General features: G+C 35.6%; 2 protein-coding genes across 4 annotated transcripts; one reads left to right on the top strand and one right to left on the bottom strand.

The window, feature by feature from the left end:
• Window positions 1-6,148: 6,148 nt before the first annotated feature.
• LOC132057467 (AIG2-like protein D) lies at window positions 6,149-16,963 on the top strand. 3 transcript variants are annotated; one of them, XM_059450103.1, is made up of 6 exons: window positions 6,149-6,345; window positions 7,443-7,515; window positions 8,371-8,463; window positions 14,246-14,329; window positions 16,354-16,509; window positions 16,626-16,650. In XM_059450103.1, the coding sequence occupies exons 1-5, from the start codon at window positions 6,236-6,238 to the stop codon at window positions 16,495-16,497; spliced, it is 504 nt and encodes a 167-aa protein (XP_059306086.1). In that variant the 5' UTR covers window positions 6,149-6,235; the 3' UTR covers window positions 16,498-16,509; window positions 16,626-16,650. The 3 variants fall into 3 exon arrangements, with proteins under 3 accessions (XP_059306086.1, XP_059306079.1, XP_059306070.1); XM_059450096.1 differs by lacking the exon at window positions 16,626-16,650 and adding an exon at window positions 16,683-16,963 and having other exon boundaries at window positions 6,150-6,345; XM_059450087.1 differs by lacking the exon at window positions 16,626-16,650 and having other exon boundaries at window positions 6,152-6,345; window positions 16,354-16,573.
• A 764-nt stretch (window positions 16,964-17,727) lies between these two features.
• LOC132066427 (glycosyltransferase family protein 64 C3-like) lies at window positions 17,728-20,795 on the bottom strand. Its single transcript, XM_059459743.1, has 3 exons — window positions 19,833-20,795; window positions 19,632-19,716; window positions 17,728-19,078 (listed from the first exon to the last, which is right to left on the bottom strand). Exons 1-3 carry the CDS (start codon window positions 20,405-20,407, stop codon window positions 18,641-18,643), a joined length of 1,098 nt encoding a protein of 365 aa, XP_059315726.1. The 5' UTR covers window positions 20,408-20,795; the 3' UTR covers window positions 17,728-18,640.
• Between the last annotated feature and the right edge of the window lie 141 nt (window positions 20,796-20,936).

Here is a 20,936-nt window from a genome sequence, read left to right as displayed (position 1 = left end):
GAGATAAAACACAAAAAAATATAAGAAATTGACATTGCAAATACTTTACCATGAAAGCCCAAGGGAAGCCATATAGATTGATTGTTTTCACTGTTGGCTTAAACTCTCTCGATAAATAGTTAATAGTCAACTTGAAGCTTTCTCGGCCCCATCCATGATTGTTGAATGCCTCATAGTCCTCCGCAAGTTTAAGCAAACCAAGTTGGTATGTTGACACTTGTATCTTTTGCCATAAGAACACAGTGCACAAACCAAACTAAGCACACGGACTGCTTATGCTTTTTTAACATAGTTTTGGACTGCAAATCTTCGGCGCCTTATCCTCTTCTTTGTAGCTTTTTCCAACTAACTCCTTAAATCGGGGCCTTCGCTCTTACATTTTTTCCACCCTTTCCTACTTTCTTGGCTTCTTTGGCTATCTTGTTAGTCCGGGCTGGCTTATTCAATATACTAGTAGGAAGCTCATCTAAGGTTAGTGTTACACCTCCCGTTTATTGCAAGGAGATATTAGCTTATTGGCGGTATACACCTTCAGTACCGTGGTCCGCACCAGAGCTTTGGTCACGAGATATTTTACTATGTATGTGTACGGGAGTATAAGTCTGTATTCTTGACATCACGAGGAATCAGAAGGTGAAACGAATCGAACCGGAAAGCGGAAGCTCGGCTCAAATGGCATCAAGTCCCCGAACACCTGACGACGGGGACCAAGATCGACGACCGTCTACGAGGGACGAACCGGGAGGTGAACGACGGAGTCGACGAGCCGTCGACCGTCGATACTCGTCGACCCGCGTCGACATGAAGTTTCCAACTCGATTATAAATATGAGCTCCCACGTTTTAATTCATTATTTCTCCCCAAAACAGATTCTATATCTCTCTAGAACCCTCTAAAACTCTCTCTCTATTTCTACGACAATCTATACCAAGAAATCAAGATCAAAAGCCAAGATTTAAGAGATTCATATACTATGAAGCCTATTAGGGTTTGTGGAGAGTAAGAATTTCTTTGACATGCAAGTAGGGGGTTTCATTCTAATGGAGTAGGGTGACTCAAGGCTTGTTCCTAAGTGCTTAGGATGAGTTTTATGTTTATTTCCTATATTTGAGAGTATTGAGGGGTTGAAGGACTTCGACTATGGGAGAAAATAGAATATAGAGCTCAAATGTAAAAATAATGGTATTTTTAAATAGTAGTTGACATGAATCATGACTCTTGATGTATTATGAATAGAATCTTGCTATAAATGATATTAAGAACATGTGAGAAACATAATAGGAGGACGAATGCAATAATGTATTATGATGGTTATGGATGCCAGAGATGGGAGTAGAGAATTGAATGATGTATGGTTGATGAAGATTATGTTATGAGATTATGAATGTCCTTAGTAAATGTTGGGAGTTTTCATATGATATGCAGTTGTAGAACTAAGGAGAATTTTTAATTTTCATTAGCTTTAGTTAGAACATACTAACGTTGCCGATTAATCTAATTTTAGTACGAATTCTCTTGAAGGTAGAATCGCAAGTTAGAGAGGCACACAATTCGATGATAGAGTGGGAGAGATACAAGGTATATAAGGCTAGTCCCTTCTTTCTAAGGCATGACTCCTATGGCATGAATCCTCCTATATTTCCATGACTTTCCTACATATCAGGAATTATGAGTCTATGATTTTAAAGAGCTTCATATAAGATAAGGAAAAGAGATACGTTATGAGCATGATAATGATGACGATGAGTTTAAATCTAAAGAATTCTAAAGCAAGATATGATGTCCATGAAGTTAGTGATCCATTGATGTTGTTCATTGTGTACACTCACCTTACAATGTTAGTCCCTTCAAGGTGAGATATGATGAATATGATCACTCCATAATGTAATCGAGGGTTCTCGACCTTATGTCACCCCGATATAGTTATAGATTGTCTTTAAGCTCTAATGCATGTTCTATGACAAATATACGATAATGATAAGGTTATGATATGACATGAGATGTATACGATGATACGATTCCACCGTGCCTAGATGGCCGGACGTGTCACCGCAAAGGCGTTACGTGCATTCCACCGTGCCTAGAAGGCGGGACATGTCACCATGAAGTTGCGGCCGCGTATGATTACCGTGCCTGTAGGCGGGACATGACACCACTAGTGGGCGGCGTACGATAGTTAGCGGGACGCAGTTAACGACGATGATATATGTGATATGTATAAAATGCATTTATCTAAAAGGCTAAGAAGATTATATCTTTACCTCATGTTCATGATTTCTTTATTATGCCGCTTTTCGTGCTCTTAGTATACTCGGTATAATGTTTCGCACGACGTCCTTTCTTTGGATGCGCTGTGTTCATGCCTCCACGGGTAGACGAGAGGTAATCCAGGTTCATAGGAGCTATTAGCAGGCTTATAAGAGCACTCGATTACTCCGGAGGTGCTATTTTGAGATATTATTTTCTGTACATATTTGGGTATGACGGGGTCCTGTCCCGTCCTCATGTCTAGTACTCTAGTAGAGGCTCGTAGATACGCATGTGTGGGTGTTATGGTCTCATGATTTTCCTCATTGTATATGTATACTATTTTGATAGCCGAGGGGGTTTATGTATATAAATGTATATGTGTTTCAAATTGTAAATGGGTTTCCTTATGACTAGAAGTAAGAGAATAATAAATGAATGCAAGATGAGTAGTAACACGAGTGGTGCTCGGTGGTTAGCCTCGGGTACCCGTCATGGCCCCTAGCTGGGTCGTGACAGTCAGTAACTATGGCAAACTCTTTCATGACAAAGCAAACCGGCATGCCACATTAATTAATCCAAAGCTCATCCTTTACATCCGAAATAATCCCCTGCAGCTCATAAGCCCATATGCCACTAAAATTTACGCACTATGCGGTCTCTTCAGCAGATTCAAATACACCCCTTGACTTTTCTAAAGTAATCCTCCAACCCACCGCTTTTTAAGAACTACCCTAAACTTATGAAAGCTCTTGCCCATGCTTGATTTGACCACAAGATCAATGGTCAAATCATTATTTTCATTCAACGGCATCCTCACGACGTATTTGTCAATACTGAAAACCTTGACGACCTCGTCAATGAAAGGTCTGTTGTAATCTATGTCCAATCTACTAGAAGACTCTGCAATCAAATTGACATTCACACTATTTTTCTTCTTTGTTCTTAATTCAGCTATGATCGTCGACCGAATCAGTATTTTCAAGCATTATCCTTTTCGGTTCTTCGTTCATCATCTTCGCCTATTCCATCTCATTCATTTCCATCATCAATTTCTTTAGTTTCCTCTAGTCGTTCTTCACTTTGTTCATTTGTATTTACTTCTTCTTGGCTCCGTACTTCCTCTTTTCCCAGGATTGATGGTCGCCATTGCCAATTTGACTGCCTCTTTCCTCTACATTTGCGATTCAACAACGATTTTTGCTAAATCGTTAGTGCATGTAAATGATTACAATTCTCTAGCCTTTTTATTATCTCTATGACCCTCAATTGATTTCTCAAATTTTCTTTTGGCTGGAGACATTTTATCTACACACAAAAGAGGAGAAAAAAAAATTTTTAAATTGATTAGTGCATCATTCAAAGTAAATGACAAAAGAAGTGCAACATTTGATCAAACAAAAAATACAACAAAATGTAATTTCCCAACAATCAAGAATTTATTTGCAACAAGTGAATAGATTGTTGCAGAAACTGAATGAATTGTTGCAACAAATTCTTCAATTGTTGAATCAGTGATTAAGTTGTTGGATATCTTCTACAAACAGAATAACAAACGTAGTTATGTCAAAGGATATTTGTAGTTGCAACAACTACAAAATGATATCTTCAAAAAGTGTACTTGTTGCAACAACTATAACTTGTTGGACATAAACCGGTTAAGGATATCTTACAAGATAACCAAATAAATAACTTAATCTATGTCCAACAATTGAAGAATTTGTTACAACAATTCATTGGCAACAACTACAATTGGATACTTGTTGACAAGAACAAAAAAATCATTGGATATCTTTTCCTAAACCCCGAAACTTAACAATAATTTTAAAAACCATCTATGTACAAACCAATAACCCGGATTTTATACTTATTGCAACAAAAAGTGTATAACTTGTTGCAACAACTTTAAATCTACTTGGATATCTTCTACAAAACAGTTAAACTAAATAAATAATGAAGCTATGTCCAAAGTTCATTTGTAGTTTTTCCTAAACCATTGTCTACTTACAACACCAATGTAGAACATTTCACTACAAAATACTCTAAATTGGATATCTTATATGAGACAAACAACAAAAAAACCATATGTTGGAAAAAGATATCTTTTTTCTAGACCAAACATACCCGAACAACATAAAAACCATAAAAACCATCTATTTCACTACAAACACCCAACAACAACAATTCCCAAATAAGGATTTTATCCAAACTTTTCCTAAACCCTTAACCAAACCAAAACAACAAGCATCTATTTCCAAGACAACAACAAAATCATCTACTTCACTACAAACACACAACCATACACGTTAAACAAAATACACCAAATGTATGTGCAACAATTGTTTTGCCCCAAGTTCATCACCTATTGGATAAAATCCTTTCTTTTCCTAAACCATACCATAATTGGACAACACCAACACCAACAACAATATTTCACTACAAAATACACCAAATAGGGGTTTTTTAAGCAAGAAATTTGAAAATATACATTTTGGACCCCAATCTTCTTAATCCCAAATTTAATTGGGTTTTCATTTCGGATGGCCCCCACATGTCACCTGTGGTAATTTCAAGACTTTTTAGTCACCTTCAGTTAAATTTTCGCACTTTCTTAGCCAAGGTTCATTGGATATCGTCGCCAAATCAGTGTCATGCGCCATCAGTCAAATGAAAGGCCAATATGATCATTTTACATGTCAAATAATGTGTCATGATAATTCAAATCAAAAGATTAATAAAAATACAACTAAAAATATCCTTCAAATACGCAAATTTCATAATATTTGTGCTCTTTGGTCCAATCATGCTCCTACGGGTTTTAATTGGGCCAAATATGCCCTTATTTCAGAATATTTTGCACAAATTTACCTTCAAAACATGTGTTTAATTTTTGTCCCTCATATTTGTGGTTTTTAATTTTTGTTCTTGCTGCTTGTGTAATGAAAATATCTAGACTTGCTTCACTCGGCATACTTTCTATAGTATTTTTATCTTCGGAAACTGAACTTTTGCGTCGCTCGACACAAGTTCTGTAGCAATTAAGTTATGTAGTAGTATTTTTCAGATTATGTTGAGTGTTGAAAGTTTTGCCTTTTCAGCCATAACTTGTGCAGATTTTATGATACATATGCCGAAGCTATATGTAAACTATGCTGAGTGAAATCTAGAATTATGCCCTTTTTCACATTACGTTGAGTGTTGGAAGTTTTGGCTAGTCCAGCGTAACTTGTGGATGTTATGATACATATGCCGCAACTAAGCGTAAATTATGCTGAGCGAAATGTAAATTATGCCACGCAAAAAGCATTTTTTTGTTTTTGTGCGGAGTGCTCTTCAAATGCACTGGTCGTTAACTTTGTCCCTCAAGTTGGTGGTCTTTAATTTTTTGACCCTTTCGCCTAATACCATGAGGTTTAGGTTTTGAACCCTGACTCAGCAACCAAAAAAAAATAAAAAAAATTGCAAGTTAGAGTTTTGTAGCAAAGTTAAGCCAGTTCGGGCCAAAGTTAGGCCTTAAAGCAAAATTTTGCCTTCAGTCTTAAAGGAGAGTTTTGGCATGCTTGAAAGCAAAACTTGGCATGCCTGAAGGCAAAACTCTACCTTAAGGGAGAGTTTCAAACTCTGCCTGAAGGTAGCAAAATTTTGCCTTGCAATTTTTTTATTTTTTATTTTTGACTGAGCGAAAGTTCGAACCTGAAACTAAGGGGTTTTAATAAAGGACAAAAATTAAAGACCACTAATTTAATGGCCAAAAATTAAAGACCAACCCAAAATAAGGGCTGCGAATTGCCCCGCGAAAAGTGTACAAAAATTAAAAAACACATATTTGAGGGACAAAAATTAAAGACCAACTGAAATAGGGACATTTGAGTCAAATTCGGCCTTATTTCTCCAAATGTTTGGGACATGACACGATTTATGACACTATAGTGACAGTTGGAATAAGTTAGTACCAAAAATCTTCAACTGTCTTGGGAAACTGGTAATAATGGCGTCTTCCTTGAATGTGTTCGTGTATGGAAGCCTATTAGCTGACGAAATTGCTTGTGCACTCCTTAAACGTGTCCCTCCTTCTAATCCTGCTATTCTCCATAACTAGTCAGTCTCTTTTTTCTTTTAATTTCTCTCTTGTTCTCTGCAATGAATTGATTAAAATCTGTTATTGATCTCTTGTTTTACATTTTTTTTTTTTGGTTGTGGGTCCTTTTGTATGAACAAGATGAGGAATGAATGATGGCCTTTCTTACAAAAATTTTAGCAGAAAAAAATGGAATCTAATTCTTGGATTGGCTTATGGCTTATAATTCTAACTTATTTTTGCAATTTTGGCTTAAAAATAAGTGCTTAAAACACTTTTTTATCTCATCTAAACGATACAAAAGTACTTAAAAGCTATTTTGACTTGAAAGCACTTAAGCTTAAAACTTTTAGGTGCTGAAAGTTATTTTATAAATAAGCAGTTACGTGTTTGGATAAAAGTGCTTAAAGGTTTTTAGAAGTAAGGGTAGTATTGGAATTAATAGAAAATATAAGGGATAAAAGGGCAAAGTTGTTGGTCAAAAAATAAAAAAAGTTGAGGTTGAGCAACTTCTTGATTTTGGCTAACTTAAGCACTTTTTAACTTAATTTAAGCCGTTTTCTATTTTTGCCAAACACTGGTTTGACCAACCAACTTATAAGCCAATCCAAACGGGCTCAAAATAAGTCAATCCAAACAGGCTCTTGCTTATTACTCTTTCCTGTTTTGCTCAAACTTATGGTTAATTGGTCATGGGGAGTAGGTGGAGCAACGAATTTTAGTTTATGTGTTATAGACCATAATTTTTTTTGCTGGCTGAGTTCTAAATAGAGTATTTGTACATGTTAAATTAATTTCTTAACACAAATATAGAATTTGAGCCAAAGTTACTGATTTCTGCCAAATAAGGGATCTAATGTGTGTACTGATACGACTAAGCAGGAAATTTGAGAGATGCTTGATAATGGGATTTGTTTTGGTTTTGGTTGTATGCATTCACAAGCTGTGTTTACGTGTTGACTAATCCTTAAATCCAAGTAATCGAGATTTTAAAAATGCTTGTATGGAATGCCAAGTTGTGTTTACTTGTTGTGTTCATTGTTTCTCTAAGTGAAAGAGGGATATATTTTTCTAGTATCTTGTTAGTGGTAACACAGAGTCTGTTATTTTGGTGTAGCCATAGGTTTAGCATCAAAGGGCGTGTTTATCCTGCCATTCTACCAGTAGAAAACAAGAAAGTTACTGGGAAGGTTTGTTCAACTTTTCAATATTTTCTTTGTTGTAGAGCCCCCTTTTTTCTTTTGTGTGTATGTATCTTTCTTTATTGCATTGACAGGAAGGTCTTTTGAACCGTCCCACTTTGTTACTGTAGAGCATTCACAACACCTGTGCTCTTTATCGTGTCATCCTTACGAGCTGTTTTAGACATGCTTAATGATTTATCACCAAAATCATTTCCATTTACAAGCATCGTCGCTGCAAACTTTAATTCTAAACTGTTTCTGTTATCTTTTCTTTTTACTAATATTTCCACGATTAATAATTTTGGCTATTTCTTTCACTTTACTTGTTTTTACTTGTTTACTTCTCCTAGGACTTTTTCGTTCTACCTGTCAGGCATGACTAAACTGGTGAGTTATTAATGATTGAGTTTCTGGTAAATTTTTGTTGAGGTTAACAGAACTGATTATAATTGAGTTCCATGGGGAGGAGGTAAAAAGCAAAGAGCATACTGAGAGCCGGCACGATCAGTAATATATCTGTGGCACATAGCTTTCTTCATAATCTTCTTCCTTGTAGAAAGTGAAATTGGTGGCAGTACAATTGCTCCAGTTTGCCAATTCACCTCTTCGACAAGCATGTATAACCACGGAGCTCTTGCTCTTAGTCAGTCTTAAAATAGCTTAGACTCTAACTAATGATTTCTATGGTGAAAGGAAGGATGGCTTTCCATTATTTAGGTCCAGGCGCATTACATATACTTTATAATTAACTACTAGAAGTGAGAACAAACTACTGATACAGTTCTTTATCATTGAGACCTTATGAAAAAATTGGACCTGTCCCTCTTGCAGATCTTCTATATACGCTTGTTTTAACTGCAGGTTTTTTTGGATATCACTGTTCCTGAGTTGAATATCCTGGATGCATTTGAGGACTTTGAGTATGAAAGGACGACTGTTGATGTTTCCCTGATGGTATTGATTTACTTAAGTTCTTAAAAATTGATGCATTTATGTATATTCATTATACGGCTCAAGCACGATATGGAGCATGAGTCAGATCTTTTTGAGAGTTTAAATATTCCTATCTATTGGATCGACTGAACTATTCCTAGGAGATAAATTACTGCTGCTGACTTACTGAGGCAAAAAATAATTTACTAAAGAGAATAGCACATCATTAAGTTTCGTTAGTGTGGTGTTCGTTAAGTACTGTAGTGAGTTCTGCTCGTGCTAGATTACTTGCATTTATACCCGATGTCCTATATAATGCTTTGGGCGTTGCTACTTATAGAGCTTTTATATACTTCGCTTCCTCATAGGTTTATAATTTAGTATCAGCAGTGCTACTAAAAGGTCTACTTACACTCTACTTTCCCCAGACCCCACATGGGTATGTTGTTGTTGTAATTGCTACTAAAAGGGGAACCGAAACTTATGATATTTCTAACACAACTTAAGATTACTAGAATTTTCCAACTTCAACTCCCTTTCTTAGTAATTCTACCTGTAGTTGCCATCTTTCCTTCGAAGTTTCTTGGTTTTCTAGGATGAAGATTCTAGTTTGCACCCATAAGGGGTTCTGTAAAAGGACATTAGGGAAAACACAGTAATTTTATTAACTTCTTTAACCCTAATAGTTTCCTTACTTCCTATAAGAATACACATACTGAGTACAACTAACATATACACTAGAGACAGAACTCTTAAATATCATATGCTCCCCTTTCTCACAATTAAACTAGGGATTAGACTTTGGTTTAAAAGGATTCTGCTATTTGTTTTTTAATCTCGACCTGTGTTACATAAGAAAACATTTTCTCAATGTAATAATTATTGAGAAAAGAACTTATTAAGTGTGAAATTAACGCCCAAAAGTCTTTTGCAAGCCTTGTTTTTTTTTTCTTGAAAAAAAGAGTAATTCTATGTCAAATCATGGCCCCACGTGAGTAGTCAAAGAAGAAAAGGGTACTTTTTCATATGTCTTCTTTATTGGTCACAGCAAATCATGTACATATTTTTTGATATTTCTTTTTACTTGGTCCCACCTTCATAGAGAAGGCTCCTTGTGAATTTTTCATTTTTCATAATGCAAATTGTAGAGGACATTAGTACACTCCTCTCAATCCATGTGATTAAGTCATTTGTGATACATCCTTTGAATAAGTTCTTGGAATAAATGCAAATGTCCATCCTTTCAGAATAGCTTCTGCAGTATATAGCCTTTGAAACCTTTTCTTTAATAAAACAGAAACTGCAATATATAACCTTTGACATTTCTTGTGTCAAACGTGAGAGATTTTTTTGACACTTAGTGTTTTGGTAAAATGAAAAGCTGAAACTGTAGCTCTTAACTTCATACATGGAATTTGTTGGTTTCATAATTGTTTAAGCCACATTACTGTCACCATTTCTTGATATATGCATGTGTGTGCATATATATAAAAATACATATACATACCTGTATATTTTTATCGTGTAGTCCTAATTTCATGCATATTTAAGAGAAAATCATGGTGATGATAAAGACACTCAAACGAGTTTTCACAAAGCACCAAAGAAGAAGGGTAAAAGCTATGATTGATTATTTGGTCAATCTACCGTTAGAATCCAATGCACAAGATGATGAGCTTTCATGCCTTGTAAAACATATTACAAGAATTAATAAGTAAATTAGAGAAGTTGTTTGGATTGGTGGTTTATTGAGGTATGAAGAAAAATATAGGGCTTTGCGGTCTGCATTACCAAATGATTTTCATAATTAATTGCTTGATAAATCGTAGTGTAATTAGATCACAAAATGTTGGGATCTTATAGGACGTCAGTTCAAGAGCTTGTGTATAAGTACATCAACTTGAAGGTTTAGAAGATTGTGTTTTGTTCTCTTGGACTGCCAATAAGAAACAACCATAGGTCAAATTTAGTTAAACCAATAGTTCCCAAAGCAAAATTATTATTGCCTAAAGGGATGTCTCTAGATTTTATTTCATCTATTCCAGTTCATAGGCGACAATTAATGTGATAATGTGTATGTATTTTGTATAGTGATTTTTTATATGTTACTTGCATGAATTTATAATTCAATTCGTTAGGTTATTATTGTTATTGAACTTTTCTATATTTGTTCTAGAATCTATACTTATTTAATCTTGAATTTATGTGATTTAAGATAAGTGTTCCTTAGATGATTGATTATGTTAGATTTCCCACATATTAGAATTTAGATGATGATTGGGAACTTAGTGAACTTTTGATTTTGATGTGAAATAACTACTCCTTCCTTTTCAATTTATGTGAACCTATTTGACTGGACACGGAGTTTAAGGAAAAAGACAAGACTTTTGAACTTGTGGTGTAAAATGAGGCACATATATCTTGTGTGGCTATAAATCATTGCATAAAGGTAAATTGTTTCCAATTATGGAAAGAGGTCATTCTTTTTTACACGGACTAAAAAGGAAATAAGTTCACATAAATTGAACGGAGGGAGTATTAACATAGTTAATTATTTTAAGGGTTATTATGTATCTGAATTTTGGCTACAATAATGTACATAGTTGTCTCACGATAGTTTGTACTTGCTTAAATCAGTATGTCAATTACTTCAAAGAACATTATCGCTGAGCTTAGTAAGGGTGATAAGCTAAACCACGATAATTATGAAATATGGAGCATGAAAATTCAGTATATCTTGAATGAGCAGGACGCTCTTTAGGCTCTTAATGTGTCAATGACCCGCCTGAAAGTGGTGATAGACCCCAACATGTGAGAGATCTTGAGACATATCAAGTTTGAAAAAAGAAAAATTCTCTTGCTTGCGTAAGGTTGCTGAGCTGGATGGATGTTGATATAATGAGAGAATTAACATATGACTATGCTCAGGACGTTGCTGGCAGTTTGGATGTTGATATTATGAGAAAACTATGATTCGTGTAGAGTTTTCTTCTCTCACCAATTCCTGTAAAGTTCCAGTGAAGATTCTTGTGAATCACAACTTGGACTTGTTGCTCATCGTCAACTTTTGACCAACATCTTTTAGCTCATTCGACCTATGACGAAGATGCTTATGCATACTGTGGTCAGGGTGTTTCCTGTAAGTATCAAACTTGATAGTAAGAGCCCTTAATTTAGCAACAGGGGTATGACCAAACATTTCTTTCAACGCGGACTATGTCCGTAGCGCCGTCATATGCTCGAGAGTCTCTCGTAATGGCATCATCCATACTGCTCAGCAATGTTATGCGAGCAAAAGAGTTCTTCTTTTTCCAAGCTTGATATGCCTCAAGATCTCCTGCATGTTAGGGTGTATCGACACTTTCAGGCGGGGTCATTGACGCATTAAGAGCATCCTGCTCTTCCAGGACATATTGCATTTTCATGCTCCATATTTCATAATTGTTGTCGTTTAACTTATCACCCTTCTTAAGCCCAATGTCAATGTTCTTTGCAGCAGTTGACATACTGATTTAAACAAGTATAAACTATCGTGAGACAACTACGTACATTATTATAGCCTAAATCCGTATACATAATAATTCTTAAAATAATTAACTGTGTTAGTACTTATTTCACTTCATATTCGAAAATTCGCTCAGTTCCCAGTTATCATTTGAATTCTATTATGTTGTAAATCAATCATCTTAAATACCATAAATTCAATATTAAATTAGCATAAATGTTATAACAAATATAGAAACGTTCAATAACAATAACAACTTAAAGAATTAAATTAAAAATTTAAACAAGTCATGTCACGTATAGACAATCATTATACAAAATAAATGCATATTGTCGCACGTGAACTGGAATAGATGAAATAGAATCTAGATGCAAGTCTTTAGGCAATGATAATTTCTCTCTCAGAACTATCGGTTTAACTAAATTCGACTCATTGTTGTTTCTTATAGGCAGTCCAAGAGAACGACACACATTCTTGTGAACCTTCAAGTCGATGTAATTATACACAAGGTCTTGGATTAACGTCCTATAAGATTCCCAACATTTTGTGATCTAATTATGCCGGGATTTATCAAGTAATTCCTATAAAAATCATTTGGTAATGCAGACCGCGGAGCCCTATATTTTTCTTCATCCCTTAATAAACCACCAACCCAAACGACTTCTTGAATTAACTTTATTAATTCTTGTAATGTTTTTTACAAAGCATGAAAGATCATCATCTTGTGCATTGGATTCCAGCGGTAAATTATCAATCATAGCTTTCACCCTTCTTCTTTGGTGCTTTTGGAAACCCAGGTGAGTGTCCTTATCATCACCATGATTTTCTGTTAAACATACATAAAATTGGGACTAGTTGTTACCTTCTCAAAAAATTACATAAAATTAGGACTACACCATAAAATATACATGTATGTATTTTTATATATATATGCACACATGCATATACCAAAAAATGGTGACAGCAAAGTTTTATATATTAACATGGCTGAAACAATTAAGAAATCAACAAATTCCATTATGAAGTTAAGGGCTGCTTTTGAGTTTACCAAAACACAAAGCGTCAAAAATCTCTTAGGTTTGAGACAAAAAATGTCAAAGGTTATATACTGCAGTTTCTTTTTTACTAAATAAAAGGCACTATACACTGCATAAGCTATCTTCAGGGATAGACACTTACATTTATTCAAAGGATGTATGACTACATCACATGGTTTGAGAGGAGTGTACTAATGTCCTCTACCATTTGCATTATGAAAAAAGAAAAATTTACAAGGAGCCTTCTCTTTTCAAGTGGGACCAAGTAAAAAGAATATGTACATGATTCGCTGCAACCAATAAAAAAGACATATGAAAAAGTACTGTTTTCTTCTTTGACTATTCATGTGGGGCCATGATTTGACATAGAGCTACTCTTCCCCCCCAACCCCCCCCCCCCCCCCCCCCCACTGCAAAACTTTTGACGTTAGTTCTTCTCAAATTATTACACCAAAGAAAAAAAAAATCATAGAGAACAAGTAAACTGGGAATCTTTCAACGAATTGTTTTTTTTTTAATGTAATGCAGGTCGAGACTAGAAAACAAATAGCAGGGCTCTAATACCAATGAATAATTAAATCAAACACATGAAGGATCATCGAAATGGTTAAACTAGTCAATTAGTGCAATCACATGTATATAAACACGAATTACTCTGAAAGATCATAGTCTATGAATCGTACCTTGTTATAGAGGTTGTTCCAGCGCTTTTCGGAGAATAAATCTTCACTGGAACTTTACAGGAATTGGTGAGAGAAGAAGAAGTTTCTTTTCTGTTGTAGGAGTGAAAAATGGGAGTTCTTCACAAAGACTCCTTTTATTTAACTGATACGAGGCAACAGTTTAGGAGGAGTCCTAACCATTGTATCATTCTTTTAAATTGAATATATTTACTTATTACTAATATGGATCCGGTTTGCCGCATGGGTGACCAAAATCTAATTCCTTCATCTGGCATTGGCCATTGGGTTTTCTGGGCCTTTCTCTAATGGCGACTATGAAGGACTATAACTTCGTGGAAAAGCCTCTTATCACTAATCTAGTATTATTTGCCTTTAGCTTTTTAAGTTCTATTCAAGAATTTTAGAGTTAACACGAGTTTCTGTGAAATGATGAAGCTATGTTTGCTTTCTTTCTCACCCTCACCTTTATTAAGATCTACAGTGGTTTGTTAAGAACTGGTCTAGTTGTTTGGTTTTGGCATGAATTTAGTACGAAAGTTTAGTTCAGTTTTAACTTTGCAATTGTATTCACTTTGCAGGACAGTTCCAAGACATTGCAGGCTGAAACATATGTTTGGGTTGACAAGACGGATCCAGATTTATACGGGGAATGGGACTTTGAGGTACATTTGAGATCTTATATTTCTGCCTTCTCTTCATTGCTTGTTGGGCTAAGATACAAAGAGGGGATATACTTTTTCTCAACTCCTGATCCTTTCTTTTCATGTTGATTGGAAGTTTGCATTTAGAAAATGTATTATGTAGTGTTATATCTACTTTTGGTTGCCTGATCTTAAGCCCAATTAGGTGGTGGGCTTTGGTAAAAAATCTACAAGCATATAACCAACATATCTCTGCCTGTTAGTAGAGAAGGACCTTAACATGTTTCTGCATCTGTGTATAAGAGGATAGTCTGAGCTCTAGAAACAAATTGTGTTAGATCCATGTATGAATTCAAACAGACATGCAAGCTTGATATATACAGGAATGTTGTCCGCTTACTGTTCCTCCCCCAAGTGGTTTCAAGAGAGTTCTGTTGTGGCTGCACCATAGCTTACCAACCTATAAAGTCTTTGTTTATTGTAGAAAAAAGAGCCTAAAATGTGATCGTATAATATTTGGGACTTGTCAGGTCTTTTATCAACGTGCATCTCTTCTTTAAGACCTTTGAGCCATTTTGGTAAAAGTTCCTCTCTCTTGTTTTTCATTTCATCAAAAATAAACTTTCTTCCTCATAATGTTGAGTGCTGAAGCTTTGATGTATTGGATCGACCAAGAAGGAATCTTTATGAAGGAAACTAAGGAAAAAGATGCTACACAGTGCTGTTCAAGAGACAATGTTGAGCAAATTCTGTGCTTTTATATTTTTCGGTATATTAAAATCTAAAGTGTCTATAAAAATCTAAAGACTGAACAACAAGCCTGTGAAAAGTATTTCCATTGAACTCCAAAGACATTGGAGTCTATTGGTACTTTTGGAGAATCCGACATGCACCTGTTGACAATTTTGAAGAGTCCAAGCAACATATATAACAATTAAATCCATTTCTTTTGGTTTAATAGGGATAAACTTTTTAATACCATTGATGTATAGTCTTTATTATTCTTCTTTAGATTATCTGCACCCTAAAATTCTAGAAAAAGCAAGTTTGCTTAACCCTTGCTGGATAAACAACAATTGTTCTAGCATCACCTCATGTTTTCCTTGTGGTGCTTCCGGATTTCTTTTGTCCCAAGTGCCAAAGTTTGAGCATCTTTTAGTTCCAAGAACACTCTGTTAGTTATTTTCCACAAAGTTTCAATATAAACAGAGCTTTCATTTGAACTTGGAAATATTCATAATATGGAGCAACTGCGTTGTTGTTGTTGTTGGTGTTGTTTTAGAGTATGCCAGAGCTTGAATGAGGGATCTTTTATTTTTATTTTTCGACTTAAGTTAATGGAAACTGAGGATTCATATAGCCAATCTCAACTTGCTTGGGATTGAAGGGTAGTTGTTGTTGTTGTTTGTACTTTAGTAAATGGAATGATTGGGAGCTTAAACAATATTAGGGGCCCAAATCCCAAATCTCGTAACAAATTATGTGGATGCAGTCCCATTTTATAATTTCGTTATTTTTGCTTAATATTTTGTGTGGCAGTTATCTCTGCGATTGAAATAAAATCTGATAAGTGTCTCATAAAAAAAGGAAAGCAAATAAACGAGAGAGAGAAGAAAGCTTTGGCGATTTTTTCGATAGTCCTGGTTAGAAGTGGAGGGAGCTTGCTTGCTATTTATAAGCAAGAGCACTTCCACCTGGGGTGGAGCTAGGTGAAGGGAAGGGGGTTCAATTGAATCTCCTTTGTTGGAAAATTATACCGTGCAGATGGGGCAAAAACAATTTATTTTATTTTATATAAACTGTTGAATCTCTTGACGTAAGTGAAAGGTGGTAAAAATGTCCTAAATTGCTTTAATCACAAGTTCAAATCCCAACTATGACATTCTAGTATTTTCTTGAATTCCCTTGTATAAAAACTTCTGGTTGCGCCACTGACTTCTGCTAAAAGTAGTTTCCATCAAGTCGGAGTTGCTTCTTTATTCTTAACTAATGTATTGTAGAAGCATTTCCTTATTTTTCTGTTGGCTTATGGAAATGCTTTGTAGGAATGGAAAGTGTTGCACAAGGGAGACTTCTTGAAAATGACAACGGGGTTCAGTGAAGAAATGGAGCTACCTGAATCAAAAACTAGAGTGGCAACTTATGAATCCTTCTATGCACAACAGGAAGAGAACAAGTCCAACCCTTGATGTAGTTGATGAGTAAGTTAGCTAATAAAAGTACAAAGAAGCCTCCCCTACTCCTCCACCCCAATCCACCAAGATGTTCAGTTTGTAGTGCACATTTCTATTGATCTACTGCTTCTGCTATGCTGCAGTAATGCTACACTTTTTCCTTTTCTTATCTTATGTAAGCTTCATATCATCTTATGTAGATAGTAATTGCAAAAGCAGTAGCGTATTTTGTGCTTGTGCTCAAACTACACAATAATGTGCAATTGAAGGACGGGACATACCCACAGGCGGAGCTAGGGGGTGCAAGGAGTTTCATCTGAATCCTCTCCGCTGGAAAATTATACCGTATATACAAGGTTAAATTATTTGTTATGCATATATAGTAGATGTTGAATTCCTTCGCTTCTTCGTGTATTTACTTTTTTATATTATATTTTGAATTCCCGTCATAGAAATCCTGGTCTGCCAGACTGCCACTGGACATGCCTGGATAATTTTGTTCAGTGCTTTAGTAGAGATCGTGCCAATTACACTCATAGGTAACCAGATCCTCAGCCCGTTACTGTTTCCCCTAATCCCCCATATAATGTCCTTTCTCTTCAGATTTTGACGCTTTACGGTGTATTTCTTGCTTAAACTGAACTATCAGTCCACAAATACATTTACTGTAGTAGCAGTGAAAGCAAATTGCAAAAGAGAGTAAAGCATTGTTTATGATATGTCACGTTTCTGATAAAAAATTGAACTTTTTGGAACACATTGCTCTCTTTCAAATGGGAATCCAATACCCTAAAATTCTGAGGAAGTGCACAAGTTACTCCAATACCCTAAAATTCTGAGGAAGTGCACAAGTTAACCCAAAAGTACATGACAAATTTTATTTTCGTTATGTAAGTTTTTTCATGGAAAATTAATAACAACATATCTAGTGTAATCCCGCAAAGTGGGGTGCATGGAAGGAGTAGAGTGTCATTGAACAGACTACCTCACTTTGGGAGGTAGAGAGCATTTTGCATTTCGATAGCTCTCAAGCAAGGACAAGCGTTAAAAAGATAAAAATATCATGACAAAATACTATTAAACCATGATAAGGCATTATGAAATAACACAGAAAATTTGGAAATAAAATATCATTTTTTAATTCAAATTTTAAGTGGACATAATAAATCATTTCCTCACAAGTATCTCTAAAATGCAAAATTTTAGAATATTTAAAGTTTCTAACATATCTTATGTATCTCGAAATTTTATTTTCAAAATATGCTACAATAGAATTTGATCTCATTCAAGAAGAAGTCATGCTTTGAACAATCAGCAACTGTACAACGTATTTTTCAAGTTTTACATTATTGAAAAAGAAATACAAAATGAAAGAAAATTTGACAAAATGAAAATTGCGAAGTTCCTTCATTATCATCTAAAAATCTGCTTATTACAATACACCAACTTGCCACCTTTCTCACAAAGACCTTGTTCTCCAATGGAATCCATCACTCTCCCATAGCTATACCTCAATGGCATCTTCCCCAATAAACCATGAAACTCAATAATACATTCTCTGCTCTCTTTTTCTACTGTTCAAACCCGCTTCCCTCTCCTTCATCTTCTCCATTTCCCCGCCTTCGTTCCTTGCATCTCCCCAAACCCTCACCATTTTCGCATCCACCAAAATCGGACCCTTTTTCACCTCCTCTGCTACTACAAAGTTCATCAGTATGTCCTCGCAGTTGTTCATTTCTTTCACTTTTGCCCTCAAATCAGCGTATTCTTTGTTGCATGACTATTCGCGGAGGTATTGTAAAGTACTAAAGTGATCTAAGCTCGTTCATACGCTACACAACTTAAATCTGCAAGGAGCAAAACTCTATTTCCTTGATTGCATTCTTCCAAGCCATAAAATCTTCGACATGTCCGTGACCTTCATTTGCCAACCAATTTGTGCACTGATTGCCTCTCTCCAAAAGTGGGTAATAGTCACTCTGTAGTAGGTATCTGCATTCTTCAATAATTTCCTTAGAAAAAACTGTATGTCGTCTTGTTCAATAAGCTTCACAGCAAACAGGCAGTTGCTAAATCTTTGTTGACTTCTACATTATTGAAAAAATAGAAAAGAAAATAAATTTGACAAAATGAAATGAAAATTGGAAATTCCTTCATTTCATCTGAAAATCTGCCTATCACAATATACCAACTTGCCACCTTTCTCACAGAGACCTTGTTCTCCAATGGAGTCCACCACTTTCCCATAACTATACCTCAATGGCATCTTCCCCAATAACCTATGAAACTCAGCAATGCATTCTCCTCTTCTCTTCCTATGTTCCCTTTTTCTACTACTCAAACCCACTTCCCTTTCCTTCATCTTCTCCATTTCCCCGCCTTCGTTCCTCGCATCCCCCCAGTCCCTCACCCTCTTTGCACCCACCAAAATCGGACCCTTTTTCACCTCCTCCGCCACCACAAAGTTCATTAAAATATCCTCGCAGTTGTTCTTTTCTTCCACTTTTGCCCTCAGCTTTTCGTATTCTTTATTGCATGTGTATTCGTGAAGGTACTGTAATTTCAAGATCATCCAAATTTTGTTAAGAAAAGATATCTAAAAGTTAGTCCATCTTCAAACTCTAGGTTCAGATTTTTCTCTCCCTTTCTAAATCTCTCTCTAATAGAACTTTGGTATATATTCAAGACATAACTCGGAAATCCCATAAACTCATGGGATATCAAGTCATCAAATACTGCCAATCTCAAAGCCATTGTCCGACGTTCCTAGCGATGAAATACATCACAAGGGGGTCCAAATCATCCATCCCTCAAATTACAGATAGAATTTAGAGAGAAGAAAATCATCCGGCCCTCAAATCACGGTTAAAATTTAGAGAGAGAATCAAAGGATAGGGAAATTTTCCAAAACATGCCACTTTTAAAAATTATTATGCCACGTAGCCCAATATACAGTATTATACAACGTTATACCGCGGGGAAAGCATTATATATAATGTATCATGGATAAAATTTAGAGAGAAGAATGAAGGTATAAACAAAGTTGTACTCACAAATAATTATCAATAAAATCTCTGTTTCATCATATTTTATTCGAAAATTCCACTCTATGTCAATGTTTAAAAATAATTACGCCACGTAGCCCATACTTTGAATTTGTTAACCGATATATTTGTGTATAAACACCTTTTAAACACTTTATACAAGATTGATACATTATTATAATTCTTTCTCCTGTAAAATATTGTATATTGAGCTACGTGGCATAATAATTTTCAAAACTGTATACATCTCCTGTATTTGTGATTGCAGTCAATTTCCATTACTTCAAAATTTATTGCAAACAGTACCTTAAGTTCAGGATCATGAATTTCGTCAACGCGATCGAATACTTGTTGTTCTCCATTGTGTAAATCCACGATTTCTGACTCAAATCATAGCTGTGTGACCTCACAAAGAACCCGACTAACCTATCCGGGTCGGATCTCCACACATTAAACGCAAAATCAATCGAATCCGGGTCGGGTTCGATATCGTCATCACAAATAAGCACCGCACGTGTAGTGATCGATTTGTGTGGGTAGAAACGGAGGTTAAGGCTTGACGAACGTTGACGGAGTATAGAGATCGGAGTTGATGACGTGGCAAGGGATTTCGTTAGATCTGAGAGGATTTGCGGCGGAGTTGTAGGGTTTGACCAGAGGATGACGACGGCGGCGACGGAGGATGCGGCGGCATACGTGGCGGCGATTGATTGGAGGAGTGGGATACGGTGTTCGGAGTAGCCGTTGATTAGTACTGTTAGTTGATCGGTTTGGAGTGTTTGTGGGTTGACTGGTGGGCTGTTGCATGTTCGGAGTGAAATGACGAAAAGGGGCATAGATAAGATTATTATTCCGTATGAGGAAATGATTTGGTTATTCATTTTACAGAGGTTGTGCTTGTTGCTTCTGTGCTGCTATGGCAGTTAAATGGAGTGGTTTAGGACAAAGTTGGATTGGATAATAAAATTTTGATTTTCGGATTGAAGAAATTACAATCTAAATTTAATTCAAATAAGTTCGGATTGGATTGGAGTTTTTAAGAAAAGACGAAAAGGGGCATTGATATCATTTTACAGAGGTTTGTGCTCATAAGCGTGTGTTCTGTTATGCTAGTGCTAGTTAATGGAGGACTCTGGTGGCAATCTTGTGATTTAGGACAGATTTAAGGGCAATTTGATATACTCCATTCTTCTATTCTAATTTATATGATACTTTTCGCTTTCCGACATTCGAACTGTATGAACTTTGATTAATATTTCAAGATGTATTTTTTCCACCAAATTGATATGAAAAAAGTCATCAACTTATAGTACTTTTGATGTATTTTTCAAATTTAAATATAATCCAATTTAGGTTCAAAGTTTTGTAAAATTAACTCTCGAAAAGTAAAAGTTACCACATAAATTGGAC

The sequence above is a fragment of the Lycium ferocissimum genome, chromosome 1 (assembly GCF_029784015.1).
Source record: "Lycium ferocissimum isolate CSIRO_LF1 chromosome 1, AGI_CSIRO_Lferr_CH_V1, whole genome shotgun sequence".
In the NCBI taxonomy this organism is placed as follows: Eukaryota; Viridiplantae; Streptophyta; class Magnoliopsida; order Solanales; family Solanaceae; genus Lycium; species Lycium ferocissimum.
This window is presented reverse-complemented; position numbering and strand designations above follow the sequence as displayed.

What these genes read in the sequence shown, in the direction of transcription:
- LOC132057467 (XM_059450096.1), top strand. Translation starts at nt 6,236, where the DNA reads ATGGCGTCTTCCTTGAATGTGTTCGTGTATGGAAGCCTATTAGCTGAC. An exon ending in ACAAGAAAGTTACTGGGAAG is followed by an intron (nt 7,516 to 8,370) that starts GTTTGTTCAACT and finishes TTTTAACTGCAG; the next exon opens with GTTTTTTTGGATATCACTGT. An exon ending in ACGGGGAATGGGACTTTGAG is followed by an intron (nt 14,330 to 16,353) that starts GTACATTTGAGA and finishes AATGCTTTGTAG; the next exon opens with GAATGGAAAGTGTTGCACAA.
- LOC132066427 (XM_059459743.1), bottom strand. Translation starts at nt 20,407, where the DNA reads ATGAATAACCAAATCATTTCCTCATACGGAATAATAATCTTATCTATG. An exon ending in TTCATGATCCTGAACTTAAG is followed by an intron (nt 19,717 to 19,832) that starts GTACTGTTTGCA and finishes AATATTTTACAG; the next exon opens with GAGAAAGAATTATAATAATG. An exon ending in TATCGGTTAACAAATTCAAA is followed by an intron (nt 19,079 to 19,631) that starts GTATGGGCTACG and finishes ACTAACTTTTAG; the next exon opens with ATATCTTTTCTTAACAAAAT.